Raw genomic sequence first — 21,241 nt, forward strand, 5'->3', positions numbered from 1 at the left:
CTGGTAACAAATATACTTAATATGTTCAAATTAGGTAGAAAATATGAGCGTAGGTGACTGCGTTACGTAAGTACATATCACGGTGATCATGAAAATCTGAAGACTGTTGAACGTGATTTGTTTTGCTGCAGGATTGTTGTCTTCGACTGAAGTCTCTTTCTAATTTAAAAGCAATACTGAAATTGTCAACAAACAATCTGACTAAAGTACATCTCCTATTACGCTACGCATAGGATCTGAAAACGACCTATTCATTGCCTCGTTCTGACGGCCCTTTCACTAGCCAATCAGAGCCTAGCTTACAACATCTTGCAAATCTACCTGTAGCATTGACTTTTGATATTTACAATTCTTATGTCGTAATGTATCAGATAGCCGGTTAGCTCAGTCGGTAGGCCACTTGCTTTGTAAGCGAGGGGTCCCGGGTTCGAGTCCTAGAATAATAGCATATTTTTCTTACTCTTTGACAATCGAACAAGTCATCTGATTGGATAACATAAAAATAGCAATAGTGGAAATCCAAAATATACAGAAGACGTATGTGAATGGGTCGTTCTAAGATCTTCGTTTAGAAGATCAAGTACTTGTCAGATTGGTCAACAAATGAACTAAAATAGAAAAAGTGGACACTCAAAAGGTTGTCATACACAACAAAAAGGATAATGTTACGGCTTGTTCATGATCGGTAGTGGATATGCATACTACTGTTCACGCCCATTAGCCCCGGGTTGAGCAGAACATTACATATGCACTTGTAACGAGAGATGTTCAACTTACCTTTGAACACTTTCCAAACATACGTTCATGTTCAATTCTCTGTATTTCATTGCAACAAATTTAAGGTCCGTTATTATAATTCTGCAACTCTCACATAAAGACGTAAGATATGCACTTAATAGTTTGTCAGGCCAGTTTCATTCGTTCCTCCTCACGATAAAATCATTTTAGAGTTTGATACAGCGCTTCTACAGTTTTCTTTTCATGATTCCACATACAGCACAGGCTATTGAAAGGTGCCAAAATCCAATAAGCGGGATATTTTTGTAGTTACAAGTCCAAAATCTGTTTAGAGTTATAGCTAGATGTTGTGTATTGATGAAATATCAAATGGTAAGCAAACTCTTCTGGAAACAGACTTCACAACTTGGTTAATAAAGTACCTTGAATTTTGAAATGTAAAACAAACAACCTCAAAGGAATTTAATAAAATGAGGCTTGATTTCTCAGTATCTTTACATTTGATATTATCTTACCTTCGTACACAATTGCTTTGTCATAGAAAATGAAACATAAAAAAGAGAATGAATTTTATTCTGACGATATTACAACTGATATACAAAGGGAAGAAATGATGATACATACATCTCTAACATAGACTGTTATAATTATTATTCACATATTGATTAAAAATGTTTATATGTACATTGTAAATTGCAACTTGGACTTGTATATACTTTACATTAAAAGAAGTTTATGTTATTGATATATAGCTGTCGTTATGTCAACCCTGTGGACGTGGGTTCCTGTCTCGTTGTATTTACAACGGCATATCGAATTATTATACAGTTATGTTTGTATATGCACAGAAAGAATATCTTCTTTTATATAAACTTTACAGTATCTTATTTAAATACAGTTAAATATATATATGAACATAATAAACGGGATGTTTTACGTGATAACAAGAAGAATTGAGAATGAATATTTCATAGTAAAACATTATACACAAGTTCATATAAAAGAGTACCATGAAAATACATGTATACACTTTTCTAAAACAAAGAGTTACAAAAGATAGTTGATGCATTTGTATTAATTCTGCACACGTATTAACGAATAAGAAGTTTAGTAAATGTTTGTACATTCAGCCTATGAACTAGAAATATGATTTTATATCATTTCATTCACTAGAAACACATTAACATTATGTTTTTCCTGAATCCCTATGGTATCAATAGATAATAGGTAAGGGTAGATTTCTCGGAAGCACAGAGCACCAAAAACACAGCCCCAGAGCCACGCATTTGCCAACAACAAAAAGAAACTGTAATGGAAAAATATTTTAGACGGGTTGCTTCAAACATCCAACAAGTACATATAAATTCATGCTAAATATTGATGGAGGGGAAGGAAATAGTAAAGGGCGAAATGGGGTCAGGGGGTGGAGAAGGTGGGGGGAGGAACCCAAAGGGGAAAGTTGAACAAGGACGAATATGCATGGGAATGCCATGTTCTTTAGAAACAATCGCAGTACAACGTAAACCACAATAGCGCAGACACTCATGTACCAAAGATAAACATACAACTACGATCAACTGAATAACATAGAAAAACGAACAAGCAACACAACTGAAAACAGGGCACCGTTATAGACTCACAAGCATACAAACGCACCCACACAAGTAGGAAAAAAACAATCAAATAACGTTAGGATTCGGCTGCCAAAACAAAGGGTAACCTCGAAAACTTACTAAAAGTAAAGGAAGGGGGGATGCAAAAAGTAGCGTAAATGTAAGGGAAAGGAGCGGGCAAAAAGGGGAGTGAGGCGGAGGAAAAAGGCTTACAACAAACAAGAAAATATACGCAACAGACAATACAAGACAGACAAAACAACCAGTTGAAAATAGGGGCATCGCCTTGGAACGGTCAGTAACTTATATAAAGGAAACTGAGGGTTTAAACGCGTTTAGAGTATGCCAACCTCGCACTTACCCTACTTTCAAGAAGTTAAACAACACAATATAAATAAAATCCCCGCTGAGAAATTCTCTAACATTAGTGCAAAAATAACAGATAAATAAAATTAAGGTAAATTTAAGGTATATTTACACCAATGTACTCAACAACTTGTCTGAAGTCAGAGCAACGATTGCCTAACTTTTAAAGGCACGACTAAGAAAACTGTAAGACAAAAATCAACTCCCTGCGTCCGTTGTATGTAGGATTTAGGAGAAAAGCATCATGGAGTCTTACACTTTATTAATCATCGCATCATCTATCTTTGAGCAAGCTCTTGCAAAACGAATAAGCTGTGAAATATAGACACCGTATGATGTTGCTCGAGGGACATGGGGAAAGTTCACAATTTCAAAATTAAAATCGTCCCTTTTATCATATATTTTCGTTTCTATATTATCATTCACAATTCTTAAATTTAAATCCAGAAATGACGCTTCTAAATCTGAAGTATTAGCCTTGTTTGGTAAGCTGTAACTCTTTAGAGTAAATATATTTCACCATTTCTGAAAAATGTTGGTTGTCCATATTTAAAATATCATCAAGATACCTTGAGGTTTCATTAAAAGCTTCAATAATTTCAAATTGTGTCTCAGTAGATAAACTAAGAATGAAATCTCGTTCATAACGGTATAAGAATAAATCACCGGTGAGGGGGGGGGGGGGGGGGGCGCAGTTGGTTCCCATCGGAATACCAATTACTTGCCTGTAAGTTGTATTGCCAAATTTGATAAATATATTATCTAGTAGAAACTCTAGAGGTTCACAAACCTGAACACAACTACATACAAAATTGAAGTTGATTTGCATATATTCTTGCCTTTACACGCCTTTACTGTCATAATATAGATAACGCTCAAATGAAATTTAAAACTGTCTTTAACATGCATTTGTACATCTTCAGTGTTTTAACATCCATAGCTCACAGACATCAGTTTGTTTTGCTGATTGAAGTTCACTTAATCAAACATCTAACTCTATATCTTTATCATGTCTTTCATCTTCATAACAATACATTTTTGAATATTCTCACAGATTTACAACGAAATGTTGAAAAACACAAAATCGAAAGACGCTATGTATTCTAAGGCGTAAATCGAATTTTAAAAAAGTCACAAAAATAATCATAAATGAGTACAATTTATTAATAAGCTAATTTCGTGATACGGCAAGAAAATTTAAATAAAAACAAGAGACTCGTTATTTTGTCATATCTATGGAATAAATCTACATTGGGTTTTATTTTTGATTATAGATCTGTCAAAGTCAATAGCCTAATCTCGTTATCCTTATAAATGATATTCGCTCGTTTTGTAAAAGCACAGTTTTGTGTGTACTTTGTGACTTTTTAAAAATCATTGGAGGTCGTTATATGAAAGAGATTATTTGATCATTTTGATACGTTATTAACAACAAATGTATATAAATGTCTGATAAAAAATGTACATTAATAATTTTGAAAAATATCTCTAAACTATACCGGACCTGTAGACATTTGAAACAAATACACCTCAGCCATTTTTCTTCACATGAAGTGTTGAAAATTGATTTTCTTCAACAGAAATACAATCTAAAAATATTTATCATATTTTTATAATAATATACTGAATTTAATCGAAGCCCAAAAAAATGTTCAATTTCCTCTATAACGTTTAATATGTTTTCATTACTTTAACAAGTCTATAGTTTTGATATACATATAGCTTCCTGTCTGATATATTTGATTGGAGGTCGTTATATGAAAGAGATTATTTGATCATTTTGATACGTTATTAACAACAAATGTATATAAATGTCTGATAAAAAATGTACATTAATAATTTTGAAAAATATCTCTAAACTATACCGGACCTGTAGACATTTGAAACAAATACACCTCAGCCATTTTTCTTCGCATGAAGTGTTGAAAATTGATTTTCTTCAACAGAGATACAATCTAAAAGTATTTATCATATTTTTATAATAATATACTGAATTTAATCGAAGCCCAAAAAATGTTCAATTTCCTCTATAACGTTTATTATGTTTTCATTACTTTAACAAGTTTATAGTTTTGATATACATATAGCTTCCTGTCTGATATATTTGATTCAACAAATGACATTCCAGCGCACATATTTCTGAAAATCTATTTGTTTTTATCAAATGTTACAATAGAAAAAGCACGATCCATAACAACACCCCTGCACTAAAAAAACAACAAGATATTAGTTGGAAATGTTCACTTCATTAAAAAGTAACATATAGTAGTAGTCATTACATCCTATAACATAAAACATAAACCAACCTTTCTCCGTACAATAATTCCTGATAATTCGTTGTTCATTTCAAACGCTCAGTCTAACTGTCATGGAAGTAAATATTGATACGGTATTGTTTTTCAGTATAATGTTTCAGATATATTGCAATCGTTCAGTGATTTTTTTGCAGAATTATTATTTCTCCATTTTGGAACAAATGTCTCTTTAATGTATGTATGTCATTTAATCAAGATCTTGTAAAACTCATTATATATATATTTCAGTGCATATAAACAAAATAGAAGTACTTCATTTAGACGAAATGCGTTCGTATATCCCAGTCGCTATAGGACCAACCACGGGAAGTAAATTTAACATGGTTTTCATCACTGTTTGACCTACGGTTGGCTTATGGGTTCGTTTTCCTTCTGTGCTTTCATACTCACGAATCTTGGCTATCATATCATCGTGCTCCTTTAATTGATCTTCAAGACATCGTTCCCTTTTCTTCCATTCACTCACAATTGTTCCATAATTTTCACTCGCATTTAACATGGTTTTCATCACTGTTTGACCTACGGTTGGCTTATGGGTTCGTTTTCCTTCTGTGCTTTCGTGCGCACGAATCTTGGCTATCATATCAGCGTGCTCCTTTAATTGATTTTCAAGACATCGTTCCCTCTTCTTCCATTCACTCACAATTTTTCCATAATTTTCACTCGCTCTCCGTTTGTCTTGTTCCATTTGCGCTGATAATTCCGCCTTGTATAGGTTTATCTCTTTTGTTTCTTCTTTTCTCCTTAATTCAACTTGACTGTCAAGTTCCGACTTTTCTTGTTCAAGTTTCGCATGTTGTTCTTGCATTTCCACTTAAATATCACACACAAATCGCAGATCAGTATTAAGAATGATGTTGCATATGTAGCTTGATTTGGTGTTTAGACACATTTTAGGCCCAAAATATTATTATAAGTATCATGAAGAGTTCCAATAATTTAACTGCGGTAACATTTTACAGGAATATGTTTATTTTCAAATTCTTCAAATACTTTCCACGAAAAGAAATATAAAGCAAGTTCATTCTATTCTAATTGTTAAAATACTTATTCAGACATTAAAGTAGTAGCTTTAAGTAAGCAAAACAATCTAAATGTTCCATTTAAATTTTAACAATAATACTAGGAATCTCAACGTTTAATAATTACCTTTTTGAGTATTCATGGTCTAGTTTATTGCTCATTAGAATACAGCGAATATTTCAGTGTTTAATATGGTTGCTTGCATTGTCATGTTTTTTTCTAAGCAATTCTACATTTTCAGTTACGTTTATCGGAGGAGATATTAACTTTACTTACGTTTTATTTGTGTGTCATAAAACCCTGCCTTTTGGAATATCTCTCCGTCTTGCTTTTGATATCGTTCTTCAAATTCAAGGATGTATTTCTGAACCTATATATAAATAAAATCTGGAAATTAGATCCTTCGGAAATATCGAGAACAAGGCAAACAGTGAAAATTGCAGACTCGGTTTGATTGAGTCTGTTCATGGGCAGCAATGGAAAATGCAACAAACCTTTTTACTCTAGTTATTCTATTCAGTTTATAATCTCGGCAGTTTCGACGAAAATTTACTTTAGGTCTGGTGTTAAAACAAATACAAATATCAAACAGGGAATGCCACGTACATAGTAGATGAATGAATAAAGATAATTAAATTAAAGGAGATAGGTTTGAATTAATTAAATAGCAGATTACCTGAGACGCACTTATCTACAAGAAAGCTTTACAATATTCAAATAGTGTTGCTAGAAATTTCAAAACTCTTTAAAACCTTCACGAATCACCCTAATTACTTACTAAATTCGGATCGGCTCCTGACAGAGTTAGTTTCACTTGATCCCTCAGCCCTGCAAAGTCCCCTCTGTACATTTTATAACCATCTGGCACAAAGTATCCACCTTTTGTAACTTTCGGTTTGATCCTTATATCATAAATTTTCTGCAATTCTTTCGTGCAAACGTCTTTAATATAGTCATTGTTGTCTTCATCGATTGTGGTTTTGAAAGCATCCATCTCTCTCTATAACAATAATTTGATATTTGTAATACAGACTTATGACAAACGAACATCATACCAGATTTAAGGACACATCATAGCATCATACACCCGCGTTTGAAATTAAGTCTTCTTTTGAAAATTTTCTCAGAACTCATGTGAATGGGAGAGAATGCCTGAATGGTGTTGCGTAATTCTTTACTTCTCCTGAACTTAATAAATTAAAGCGCGCGAGTCTGCTTTTTTTCTGCTAGACTTTTTATTTTCTAAGGATATTCTTGAAGATTTGATTTTACTGGCCCAGTTGTTCAAAATATTTGATACTGATTTGTCAACATCATGTTTTAAGTGCCAGTAATCTCTGTTCATGGTTTTTTATGTCACAATTTTTCGGAATATTCTGTTTTATTCACCATAGTTTATCCACTTGATTTTCCACTATTTCCAAGTCATATGTAATTACTAGTAATCCATGCGTAGTTATAATTATGCACGTAGAATTATCCAAGAACAAGTGGTATTCTTCCATTTTTGATGGTTTACATCTGACAAGAAATGTCAGGAAAGTACCGACTATATTAACTAATAATTACCAGCACATTCATGAATCGAAATAGCGATAACCGTAGGAAAAATAACTCTTTAAAACAATGTGGCCCCACAAAAAAGGAAAGATCGCATTTGCTTTTTAAACCTAGCTTATTGTGTTGCATAGAGAGCATCGTAAATACTATTTGATTTTTAAAACCGGAATGACTGTTTTTTCAAAGTGACAGTATCATAAATTTGAATAGGGCTTAAACTTCAGTTTCAATTTTTACTGATTTGATACGTAATCTCTTTAAAGAAATTAGGGAAATATTTCCTTGTAGCAGAAAAATAAGTCATATCAAAATAATCAAATAAAATAGGAGAAAAAATGCAATTAGCTGTGGTCAAATTTCCTTAAAAATCTGAAAATGTGTTATGTGTCAAAATCTTTGACATGACGTTAACACTCAATGTAACTTTATCAGTAAATTCCATGTTCAAAAACTCATTTGATTTCTCATTCATTCACATATAAGAGTTCAAAAACATAATTTTCATCTTGAAATTAAAACGTACAAAAATGTGGGGCTGTTGCTGCCACAAAATCATTTATAACTTTCTTCGCAAAGATATCAAGTGCATAAATAAAATGAGGTGGTAATTATTCATAATAAAATATATAAGAAAAGATTGCTGAAAGTAGAATTGCTTTATTGTTAACTTATGGTGTAAGTACAATAAATCATGTTGTTCTCGTGTATATTACAGTAGAACCTGATAGTTAATGAAAGCATCTGTTTGTCTGTTACACTTCTAACTGGATCTTAAGATAAATCAAAGCGCTGAGAGCATAGAAAGGTTGAAACCCGCCTTTGATATGCAATAAATCACTCCGCTGTAACGGTTCAAGTCACTTCCATGAAACAGTACAACATTCAAATCATCTGCATCCATGTTACATAACAAACTTGAAATTCTCCTCTGACTAAAACCATCAAGTGTCGTGAAACACACTGACGAATTGGGTAAGGCAACCCTATATCGGCTTAGTTAAGATTTACTAAAATGTTACCAATGAAAAATACAGTGTGAGTTTCATTAAAATCACAAATATTCGCAAAGAGAATATCGATGAAAGAAATAATAGATATCAAATTTAACAGCTAAAGGCACAGGCCTCCAGATCGTTCGACAACAAAAAATAAGAAGATTTTTAGATATCTGGAAATTAATGCTATATTTGTAAAAAATGCTTTGAAAATTACTGACAGACTATATGTTACAGAAACACATGAGAACTAATTGCTTTTACTACTATTACGATGAAAATTGAAAAGCGTTTGTAACGCTTTATTCTTGGAATAAACTGTCTCGATTATAAATATCTATATTTAACACGCGTTAAACAGTAAAGCCATAATTCTTTCTTGACGCGGCGGTCCGGGTTTGATTCCCGACGCGGTCATCTATTTTTCTTATTTTTTTATTCGGCATTTTTTCAAATGGTTTAGAAACAGAAACTCATTTTCTAAAGTTCATAATATGACAAAACTTTAATTTGAAAGAAATATCATTTTTTAGACAATGCAGCCAGTTTGAAAGATTGAAACGTTACATTATGCTAAAATTCTATAGAAAATACTATTTCTAAACTGCCAGTGTCTCATAGTTTCTCTTTCGATTTTCTAAAGTTATACACCATCAGAATGCTTGTGATATGAGGGTTTCAAATTTGTATGTTTGATATATTTTCTTTTATCATATGCATTGAAATGATTGTTAAACATGACCAGGAACTTTTACATAGAAATTATGTAGAGAGATAACTCGTAAATAATCAATAAAAGTAGTGCGGAAATAGAAGGGCGAATTAATCTTCAGTGAAATCTGTCATTATTGAATTCTTGCAGTATCCAAAATACGGTTGTTAAAGGTTTCAAAAGATTCGCAGTTTCAACCTAAAAACATTGACTCAAAATAAAAACTGAAACAAGCTCTTAAATATCAAATCATGTCGCACTAGTTTGAAACATGCTTTGCAAATGATTTGTCTTCTAATTAATCTAGACTTTACCAATGTTTATTCAGTAGGTACATTTTAAGAAAGTAGGCTGGCATGCTTTTCCTATATATTTATAAACAAAACAGCTTAATATATGTTTCAAAGGCATCATCTTTTTGTCAAATAGCCATGATCATATTTTCTCTTGTTTTTTTTAATATGTGACACCGACAGCGTTTTACTTATTCTGCCCTCTATTAGATTTCCTACATCTATGCACAGTAAAATCCTTTTTGATATATCAGTCTGTAAGGTAAGGTAATGACTGTTGACAGAATAATAGCTTAAATGTCCAAATAAACTCCCCTTGCCCTAAATCTAATTGCCCTGTAGTATATGTACTTGATAAGAGTATTGTTTGTGTGGAGCTTCAAACTCAAAATTTCAAATCCAAAAGTCCAAGAAGGAACATAATTTGACAGTGGTATTCTGTGACATATCTGGGATGCAGCTGTGAGTGTCACATTTAGCTTCTCATTTTATCATTTATAGAATGATTACAATTTATATGAAAAACTTGATTTAAAATAGTTTGTAAATTTCTTAAAATTTTGAATATCATATTCATATTGTTATAATGCATGTTCGTTAGCAGCCTAATTATTTCAAAGTTCAGCTGATAGCAGTAACGGAAAGGTCTGTGTAAATCTGACCCATCATTCTTTTCGAACAAGAAGTTTCTGACAAAGTAACTATATTTAAAAGTTATCTTGTGTTATAAAGTTTATCCTTAATTATTTGCTGAATTCACGTAGCGGTCATTAAGATTATCTATTTATAGCTCTTTGGGCAGACCTATTACAGCATTTGTAGTCATCTTGAATTTCTTCTTGAACTCTTAAGGAACATTTAAATTTCCACCTAAGATGAATTAAAATATGCATGAATTAAAAATTGTTCAATGGCATGATTTAACAAAATTATTTTACCATCAGTAGATTTTTAACGAAAAACGTTTAGAAAAAATGAACGTAGCTGCCACTATGAAGGTGCGGAATAGGATTAATATTTTCGCCAAAATTCGCCAAAAAATCAAATACATGTGTAAATAGTTGAACTATTTTTTACTGGGCAAGGTACTTGTAAAGGTTTGTGATCAAGTCCACGGACGCCTCAAATGTGGTGATAGAGTAAGCAAATTTTCCGGTTTTTAACGATAATGGTGTCAATTTATTTATTTATTTTGTTGGGTTTAACGTCGCACCGACACAATTTTAGGTCATATGGCGACTTTCCAGCTTTAATGGTGGAGGAAGACCCCAGGCTCCCCTCCGTGCACTATTTCATCACGAGCGGGCACCTGGGTAGAACCATCGACCTTCCGTAAGCCAGCTGGATGGCTTCCTCACGTGAAGAATTCTACGCCCCAAATGAGGTTTCGAACCCACATCGATGAGGGGCAAATGGTTTGAAGTCAACGACTCTAACCACTCGGCCACGGAGGCCCCTGATAATGGTGTCAAAGGATGTAATTATTCCGCATTGAACTAAATTCACAGCGCATAAACAAGAAATAGCTGTGAGACAGTTAATTCCTGATTAACTTGTGCGCAGTTACATTGAGATAAGTTTGACAAAATCACCTTCCAAAAATTGAAATCTCTGTTGCTTCAGTAAATTACTGTGGAAATAATATGAGTATAAATACGATATTCTTTGTCTAAATTCACGTCTGTATTTAACAAAACACGCATCTTATGTTTAAAAGGTTACCTTTACACACCGCAATAGGAGCTTTAACAAATGTTTTGGTGTTAAACATTCTAACAACAGAAAGGTTTAACATCAAAAATCAACGAAATAATTAACGAATCTTAAACTATTTAACGAAATTATCATCATTAAATGTCTGAAGAAAGTTTTGAAAAATCGGGCTAATAAGTGTATTAGTATAACTATTAATAACTAGTAAATAAAAGGTTACTATTAAGTTCAAAATGGAATAGAACACTGAATGAAAATGAAAACAAGTTCATACTAGTATAACAATATGCATAAAAGTCACCTAAAGTTTATATCTTTTATTTCGTACTCTTTCTTTAACCTTTATCCTGCTGGCGTGATTCTGCCTTTGCGGCCAGTGCAGATCAAGCTCCGTGCAGACTGATCATGGTCTGGATGTTCAGGCTGATCTTGGTGAACACCTCTTTGAATAAGTGATATTGCCCAAATTGAATGATGGACCAGTCCATTTTAGAAATTTAGAAGGCTAAGGTTTAAACAATTGATGAGCTTATTTAAAACAAAAATGCCTGATGTATCATTATTCTCATAGTGATTGTGCAAATATTGAAAAGAAACATGCACCTCTGCTGTTTTCTGAAACTCATGCTCATCATCAAGAACTGCCATTTTCTTAAACATCTTGAGGGCCTCTTTTTGGATCCGTTTGTATTTTAAAGCAAAATCGCTTGGAAGTGGCATCCCTATAGATTTAATCTGTTCCTTAAACCAGTCGACTGTCTGCACTACAACAAAGGTGTTCTCTTCTCGACACATTTTAGTCAACGCATCATCGATACATGGCAAGTCTCCGGAACATATAGCCTCGATGTATTGTTTCGCCAAGCAGGAAAACACTGCAATGTTTTACATTACAAAGATATTAAAGTGTAAGAGAAATTACAATTTAAACGCAGTTTTAAAGACAGCTATATCCCAATCAAAATCCTGTAATAACCTGTTGTTGCACTAAGAACGAGAATGTAGATTTGAATCTTTAGAAAATATCCAAGAAGACTGTTAATATAACATATAAATCACGGATTCGCAACTTCTATGCAGGTAAAAGATATAAATTGTGGCAGATTACCATTCCGTGTCTTTGTGTTCAGGCCCCAAAGCATGAGGATATGAAAGAACAAAAAAAAACTGCTGATTTTTATTGTTTTCCCATCCTTTCGTGTCAGGGCAAAAACACGAGGACCTGAAATATTGAAGGCAAAATAACGAAACTTTATGGGCGAAGACACAAAATATGAGCCGCGCCATGGGAAAACCAACATAGTGGTTTTGCGACCATCAAGGATCCAGACCAGCCTGCGCATCCGCGCAGTCTGGTCAGGATCCATGCTGTTCGCTAACAGTATCTCTAATTCCAATAGGCTTTGAAAGCGAACAGCATGGATCCTGGTCTGGATCCATGCTGGTCGCAAAGCCACTATGTTGGATTTCTCATGACACGGCTCATATATAGTTACAAAATGTCGTGTCGTCACCCTTTATTCGTCGTGTCTTCGTGGATTTGGCCCGAACATACCATAACACGAAAACATGACAAACCATCATTTTGTCGTCCTTTCGTGTTTGCCCGGACACACGAGGACGCCAAGTTACGACAAACTGGCAGTTTTCCATTCTTTCCTGTCCTTGTGTCTTCGCCCCGAGCAAACAAAGACATGAAGACAAGAAAAAAATATTGTTTGTCGTTCGTTCTTGTCTTCCTGTCTTCGCCTTCCAGCAAACATTCGCAGAAAGTTTACACCTTACATGATGCGCTCTTTTATATAAAATAAGCATAATTAAGATACACTAATTCTAATGAAAAACTTTATTTTCCACATCTGCATTTTAATCTGTTATGTGAAGACATTGTTTGCAACTTGATATGCCAAAACTCGCAACACAATTAATCTCGTGCATATTTGAAATTTGCGCTTTGTTATATTCAAGCTTCAGTCGTCGTCGGAAGTGTTTGTGCATATCGGTAAAATGAAAAATGCGTAGATTAATACATATATTTTTTTCAATGTTGAACCTCAGATAGAAGAAGAAATAAAAATAACAATGGATATAGATTAAAAATAATTCTGTATTTGCTTGTAAACTTACTTTTTATTTTAAACGTCAAATTTTCAATATACTTATTGTAGTTTTCCAGGAAACAACAACAGCATTGAAACAGTAATCTAGATATTTAAGTTATCGATAGTTGTTATTGTTAAGATACTTCAATATAGCCGTTTCGAATCAACAGTAGGTTTGTAGGCTTTCTGCGCATGTGTACCAAAAGGCGAAAGCATGAAAGGGCTTGTCGTTTCTTCATATCACGTATACTTTGGAAGAAGTGGTTGGTTAATTTCGCGCGGAGAACTTACGCTCCATACAACTAAACGTTTACTACTAAGCAGCGCTTTATTGTACGCTGAAATGGTAATATCAAAGAAAGATGCTAAAATCTGTAAGACGGCCATGTAAAATTCTAAATGAAGAAAGCAACCAAGCGAACAAACCCACAGCATATTCGATTTTACCGAGTATGTTCTTGAGAAATGAAACTACATATCCGTTTCAAAATGTTACAGTGAATTGTTTCGGAATTTTCTACATATCCCAAAATGGTTTTTATTCATAACTATGCACAAATGCGTTGATCTCTTTCTCTGGGAGAATCAACACATTGTTCGTTTATGTTTAAAAATGATTTTATCGACTAGAATATTTTCGATATCTTAAGAGTTTGTACAGATATTTTACTGTGTAATGTGTAAAAAACTGTACTACCTCTTGTTTTTTAGCTCACCTGAGCAATGCTATTGTGATCGCTCGATGTCGGGCGTCCATCGTCTGTCGTTTGTCTGTCGTCTGTCAACATTTTGCTTGTGGATGCGATAAAGTCTGTATTTTTCAACTGATCTTCATGAAATTTTGTCAGAATGATAACCTTGATGAAATCTAGGCCAATTTTGGGTCATTTGGGGCAAAAAGAATGTCACTAGGTCAAATCAAAGAAAACCCTTGTGTATGCGATAGAGGCTGGATTTTTCAACTGATGTTCATGAATTTTGGTCAGAATGATAACCTTGATAAAATCTAGAATAAGTTAAGAAATGGGTCATCTGGGGTCAAAACCTAGGTCACTAGTTCAAATCAAGGAAAACATTGTGTATGCGATAGAGGCTGTATTTTTCAACTGATCTTTTGTCAGAATGATTGCCTTTATAAAATCTAGGTCAAGTTTGAAAATGGGTTATCCGGGATCAAAAACTAGGTCACTAGGTAAAATCAAAGAAAATCAATTTGAATGCGATAGATCTTCATGAATTTTTGTCAGAATAATAAGCCAAGTTTGAAAATGGGTCATCTCGGGTCAAAAACTAGGTCACTAGGTCAAATCAAAGAAAAACCTTTTGTATTTGATAGAGGCTGTATTTTTCAATTGATCTTCATGAATTTTGATAAGAATGATTGCCTTGATCAAATTTAGGTCAGCCTTGAAAATCGGTTACCTGGGGTCAAAAACTAGGTCACTAGGTCAAATCAAAGGAAAACATTTTGGATGCGATAGAGGCTGTATTTTCAAATTGCCCTTCATGAATTTTGGTCAGAATGATTGCCTTGATGAAATCTCGGTCAAGTTTGAAAATGGGTAATCTGGGTTCAAAAACTAGGTCACTGGGTCAAATCAAAGAAAAATTATGTGTATGCAACAGGTACTGCATTTTACACCGGATCTTCATGAAATTTAATCAGGATGTTTGTCTGGATGAAATCTAGAAAAGGTTTGAATATGGATTATCTAGTGTCAAAAACTAGGTCACTAGATTAAATTAAAGAAAAAACCTTTTGTATGCAGTAGGGGCTAATTTAGGTCAAGTTAGAATATGGGTCATCTGTGGCCAAAAACTAGGTCACTTTTTATCAAAGAAAAACCTTATGTATGCAATAGAGACTGTATTTTTCAACTGATCTTCATGAACTTTGTTCTGAATGATAGCCTTGATAAAGTAGATTTAAGTTTGAATATACATCATCTGGGGTCAAAAAATAGGTCGCCAGGACCAATCAAGAAAAACGTTTCGTATGCGATAGAGGCTGTATTATTCAATTGAGGTTCATGAAATTTGGTCAGAATGATTGCCTTGATGTAATCTAGGTCAAGATTGAATATAGGTTAACTTGGCTCACAAACAAGGTCACTAGTTCAAATTGAAGAAAATACTTGTTTACGCTTTAGAAACCGTTTTTTTTTTTTTTGTTTAGTCCAATCTTAATGAAAATTGGTCAGAATATTTTTTTCCATGAAATCACTAGCTCAAACATGTCTACACTGTTACGATGTGTTTCTCAGGTGAGCGACCTAGGGCCATCTTGACCCTCTTGTTTGTATATTTAGATAACAGAAAGTACGACGATAGTTCGATAAATACGTAGACTGATGTAACTTCAAATCTATCAAATAACGACGTCTTTAATTTGTATCAATTTGAAATACTTGGTCTCTGCTACCAAATCTGAAATTGTTACCAGACATTATGTTTTAGCTATGGTCATTTGCTTAAATAAGTGGTATACTGTGCGGTCCACGTCAGCGGCGTCTCCATAACGTCAACTTCTTTTATGTTAATTAAGCTTTTTAATCTATTGAAAATATACTGAACATTTCGATTAAACGCACAGTCTCAACTGACGAAAAAGACCATTCCTTTTCAATATTACTATCACTCATTGTTAATGTAATGAAAAACATACATAAAATTATAGCTGAAGCATGTAGATACTATATTTATGTCTTTCATTTCATGAGTAACCATAAAAAAGTCTAATCTATTTATAGGTGTATTATGACTCATCAAATTATCAAAAATAATGTTTATGGATGATGGAACAATCTTTTAAGATATAGGTCAACTAAAACCTGTTTTGTAGTTTCCGTCAGTTTTTTTTGTGTGACATCATTTTTATGTAAGACCACGTCTGACTCCCATATATAATACATCTAAGGACAAATGACAAACTGACTTTAAATGTTACGTAAACATCACTTATATATGATAACAATATAATTATGATGTTGATGTAATTTTGTTTGGCAAAATTTTATGTAATTGTATTTGCAGTTATTTATGTTTTTACATATAAAAAGTCAAAGCATTACTTGGGCACCAGCGCGTTGCTATTGTTATTAAATGGCCTCTAGTTTGTACTGTTTGATGCCATTTTGATAATTACAGTTGCAAGCGCACATGTCACTTGTTGAAACATTTCCAGTTAAACCCAATTGCACATAAAAGAGACAAAGTTGTAGAGCCAATCTGAGTTCTTATTGAACAACTCTCGTACATTAAACATTTTCCTTTCAGTCTTTTATTACTGGTTTGATGAAATCTAGGCCAATTTTGGGTCATTTGGGGCAAAAAGAATGTCACTAGGTCAAATCAAAGAAAACCCTTGTGTATGCGATAGAGGCTGGATTTTTCAACTGATGTTCATGAATTTTGGTCAGAATGATAACCTTGATAAAATCTAAAAGAAGTTAAAAAATGGGTCATCTGGGGTCAAAACCTAGGTCACTTGTTCAAATCAAGGAAAACATTGTGTATGCGATAGAGGCTGTATTTTTCAACTGATCTTTTGTCAGAATGATTGCCTTTATAAAATCTAGGTCAAGTTTGAAAATGGGTTATCCGGGATCAAAAACTAGGTCACTAGGTAAAATCAAAGAAAATCAATTTGAATGCGATAGATCTTCATGAATTTTTGTCAGAATAATAAGCCAAGTTTGAAAATGGGTCATCTCGGGTCAAAAACTAGGTCACTAGGTCAAATCAAAGAAAAACCTTTTGTATTTGATAGAGGCTGTATTTTTCAATTGATCTTCATGAATTTTGATAAGAATGATTGCCTTGATCAAATTTAGGTCAGCCTTGAAAATCGGTTACCTGGGGTCAAAAACTAGGTCACTAGGTCAAATCAAAGGAAAACATTTTGGATGCGATAGAGGCTGTATTTTCAAATTGCCCTTCATGAATTTTGGTCAGAATGATTGCCTTGATGAAATCTCGGTCAAGTTTGAAAATGGGTAATCTGGGTTCAAAAACTAGGTCACTGGGTCAAATCAAAGAAAAATTATGTGTATGCAACAGGTACTGCATTTTACACCGGATCTTCATGAAATTTAATCAGGATGTTTGTCTGGATGAAATCTAGAAAAGGTTTGAATATGGATTATCTAGTGTCAAAAACTAGGTCACTAGATTAAATTAAAGAAAAAACCTTTTGTATGCAGTAGGGGCTAATTTAGGTCAAGTTAGAATATGGGTCATCTGTGGCCAAAAACTAGGTCACTTTTTATCAAAGAAAAACCTTATGTATGCAATAGAGACTGTATTTTTCAACTGATCTTCATGAACTTTGTTCTGAATGATAGCCTTGATAAAGTAGATTTAAGTTTGAATATACATCATCTGGGGTCAAAAAATAGGTCGCCAGGACCAATCAAGAAAAACGTTTCGTATGCGATAGAGGCTGTATTATTCAATTGAGGTTCATGAAATTTGGTCAGAATGATTGCCTTGATGTAATCTAGGTCAAGATTGAATATAGGTTAACTTGGCTCACAAACAAGGTCACTAGTTCAAATTGAAGAAAATACTTGTTTACGCTTTAGAAACCGTTTTTTTTTTTTTTGTTTAGTCCAATCTTAATGAAAATTGGTCAGAATATTTTTTTCCATGAAATCACTAGCTCAAACATGTCTACACTGTTACGATGTGTTTCTCAGGTGAGCGACCTAGGGCCATCTTGACCCTCTTGTTTGTATATTTAGATAACAGAAAGTACGACGATAGTTCGATAAATACGTAGACTGATGTAACTTCAAATCTATCAAATAACGACGTCTTTAATTTGTATCAATTTGAAATACTTGGTCTTTGCTATCAAATCTGAAATTGTTACCAGACATTATGTTTTAGCTATGGTCATTTGCTTAAATAAGTGGTATACTGTGCGGTCCACGTCAGCGGCGTCTCCATAACGTCAACTTCTTTTATGTTAATTAAGCTTTTTAATCTATTGAAAATATACTGAACATTTCGATTAAACGCACAGTCTCAACTGACGAAAAGACCATTCCTTTTCAATATTACTATCACTCATTGTTAATGTAATGAAAAACATACATAAAATTATAGCTGAAGCATGTAGATACTATATTTATGTCTTTCATTTCATGAGTAACCATAAAAAAGTCTAATCTATTTATAGGTGTATTATGACTCATCAAATTATCAAAAATAATGCTAATGGATGATGGAACAATCTTTTAAGATATAGGTCAACTAAAACCTGTTTTGTAGTTTCCGTCAGTTTTTTTTGTGTGACATCATTTTTATGTAAGACCACGTCTGACTCCCATATATAATACATCTAAGGACAAATGACAAACTGACTTTAAATGTTACGTAAACATCACTTATATATGATAACAATATAATTATGATGTTGATGTAATTTTGTTTGGCAAAATTTTATGTAATTGTATTTGCAGTTATTTATGTTTTTACATATAAAAAATCAAAGCATTACTTGGCCACCAGCGCGTTGCTGTTGTTATTAAATGGCCTCTAGTTTTGTACTGTTTGATGCCATTTTGATAATTACAGTTGCAAGCGCACATGTCACTTGTTGAAACAGTTCCAGTTAAACCCATTTGCACATAAAAGAGACAAAGTTGTAGAGCCAATTTGAGTTCTTATTGAACAACTCTCGTACATTAAACATTTTCCTTTCAGTCTTTTATTACTGGTTTTAAAGTAGCTCTTCTCCAGAAGCAAATTTTGTGCGATACAAAATGACACCATGTTGAACATGAAAAGAAGTTTTAAGTCATGGTACATGTATATTTATGGTTAGAAATTGTATTTGCAATGAATAATATGTAAAAGTGGAAGACCCCAACACAACATTAACAAAATTGTTGCAGGCTCGGTTTGATTGAGGCTATTCATGGACAGTAGACCGTAGTGGAAGTGCAAGCTACCGTCCAAGCCCTCTAGCCCCGGGTTGAGCAGAACTCAACATTTCCTCATGTTATGAGTACCAGAATGCAATTTAGAGAAATCCGCAGATGAATTCATACGGCGGTGCACATGGAACCTTCAATGAAGTACAGAGTGTTATTCCATGAAAAGCTGCGTATGGTCCCCAGATAAAATAATAGCTGGACCTCAAACGAGAAAAAAATGGGAGGGCAGAACTAAACAAACTGAAATTTAGAAAGGGGATCTGTGGTTGTGGAGCCTGCATATCACAGGAACTGCCAAAGGACACAATTAAAAAGCAGGCACAATACCCAAGGTGTGATTAAATAATACCCAAAGCTTTTAAAGCTGGAATATTGGAACCATCCAGGCCAAAATGTTCAGGCTGGAAAACAAGCCACTACACTAACACAACATAAATGTCGTGCTTTACGATTTGAAAAGATCGAAATATAGCAGCTCTGGGTGAAGGTACGGGGAAATATTTTACGGCCGCCACACGGTACAAACAACGTTGCTGTGATACAAAAATAAAAAAATGGAAAACCACAGGTCGCCCAACATGCATATACAGAAATGGTGCAGACTCAATTTGAATGCGCCTGTTAGTTGTTTAGCTTGTTTTGCTTCAATACTCCCGTTTCGCAGCCGCCTTTGGTATTGTTTAATAACCCTTTGGATATAATCACCCTTTTACTTCCAGTTTGTTTAATTCTGCCTATTACCATCTTTTAGGACTTTCTCTTTGTATTAGCTAATAAAGGACCATATGCCGCTTTTCATGAAGCTGAACTGAATCACTCAAGCTTCCGTATGTATGAACACATCTGCAAATGTCTCTTAATGAGATTTTATTTTTAACATGTGTAAATGTGGAGTTCTGCTCAACCAAACCCGAGGCTAGAGGGAGCGGACAGTAGCATAAATTTTCACTACGCTCTATCAAACCAAGCCTGCAAAATTTTCATTTTTGTCGTATTAGGCGACTGTGGTTTTAACTTTAAAATTTTCTAATTCATAAAAACGTAGGAATATTAAATAATGTTTAAGATGCATTCTATAGAAGCAAAGTCAAGAGTTCATACATATGAAATAACATTTTGCCTGAAATTTACCTCTAGTGCGTTCCTCTGCCCAAAAGGGGTATGAGCACAAATATTCTACGCAGTTAAATTTTGAAACAAACCTCGAAATTTTAAAAGATTGTTAAGCTAACGGTCGATTGACATATAGGGTTATATTTTGAAATCATAGAAGAATTAGAAAAACAAATGTATGAGGTAAGGATCTAAAACACTATAAGCGTTTACAGTTAAATCAAAACATCATTCTAGGGTTTTCATACCATATATAAAAGATTAGGGTAGATTTCCCGGAAGCAAAGAGCACCTCGAACACAACCATAGAGCCAAGACTTATACCCGTATACTGATTTAAAATTCAACAAGTGTTAATTTAACTGTCGGTTTAAGTTTCGAAAAACTGAGCCCTTTGTAAATAATATAACTACAACTTTGCTTTTGGCTCGAATTTAGTTCAGTTCTCAGGTACATAAGAGTTTAGCTGCACATTCATACTTACTTCTTCCATTTAAAATACTGCCATCAATTAGCTTCTTTGGTTCACACTTGTAAATATATTCTAAAAAACAGGATGTGTCAGTAACAAAATCCTCGCTTAGTTCTGACTGCTTTAGTTCTTCTAGCCGTCTCAGTTTCTTACGTTCTGCCGGCCTGTCAAAGACAAAACATTTTCGATTTTGAAAATGCTCCAGTATAGCTAGTCTGGTGGCATTGTATCTTACGACTTTATTTCCTTTTCCATCTTTTAATACCAAACACATTTCTAGATAA

General features: G+C 33.7%; 1 protein-coding gene across 1 annotated transcript; it reads right to left on the reverse strand.

Annotated features, from left to right (window-relative positions):
• Positions 1-1,323: 1,323 nt before the first annotated feature.
• Positions 1,324-21,231, reverse strand: LOC128556399 (guanylate-binding protein 1-like). The gene is made up of 5 exons (XM_053541403.1): positions 20,970-21,231; positions 11,932-12,203; positions 6,834-7,055; positions 6,332-6,425; positions 1,324-5,845 (listed from the first exon to the last, which is right to left on the reverse strand). The coding sequence occupies exons 1-5, from the start codon at positions 21,229-21,231 to the stop codon at positions 5,286-5,288; spliced, it is 1,410 nt and encodes a 469-aa protein (XP_053397378.1). The 3' UTR covers positions 1,324-5,285.
• Positions 21,232-21,241: the final 10 nt, after the last annotated feature.

Source organism: Mercenaria mercenaria, chromosome 4, assembly GCF_021730395.1.
Source record: "Mercenaria mercenaria strain notata chromosome 4, MADL_Memer_1, whole genome shotgun sequence".
NCBI classification, from domain to species: Eukaryota; Metazoa; Mollusca; class Bivalvia; order Venerida; family Veneridae; genus Mercenaria; species Mercenaria mercenaria.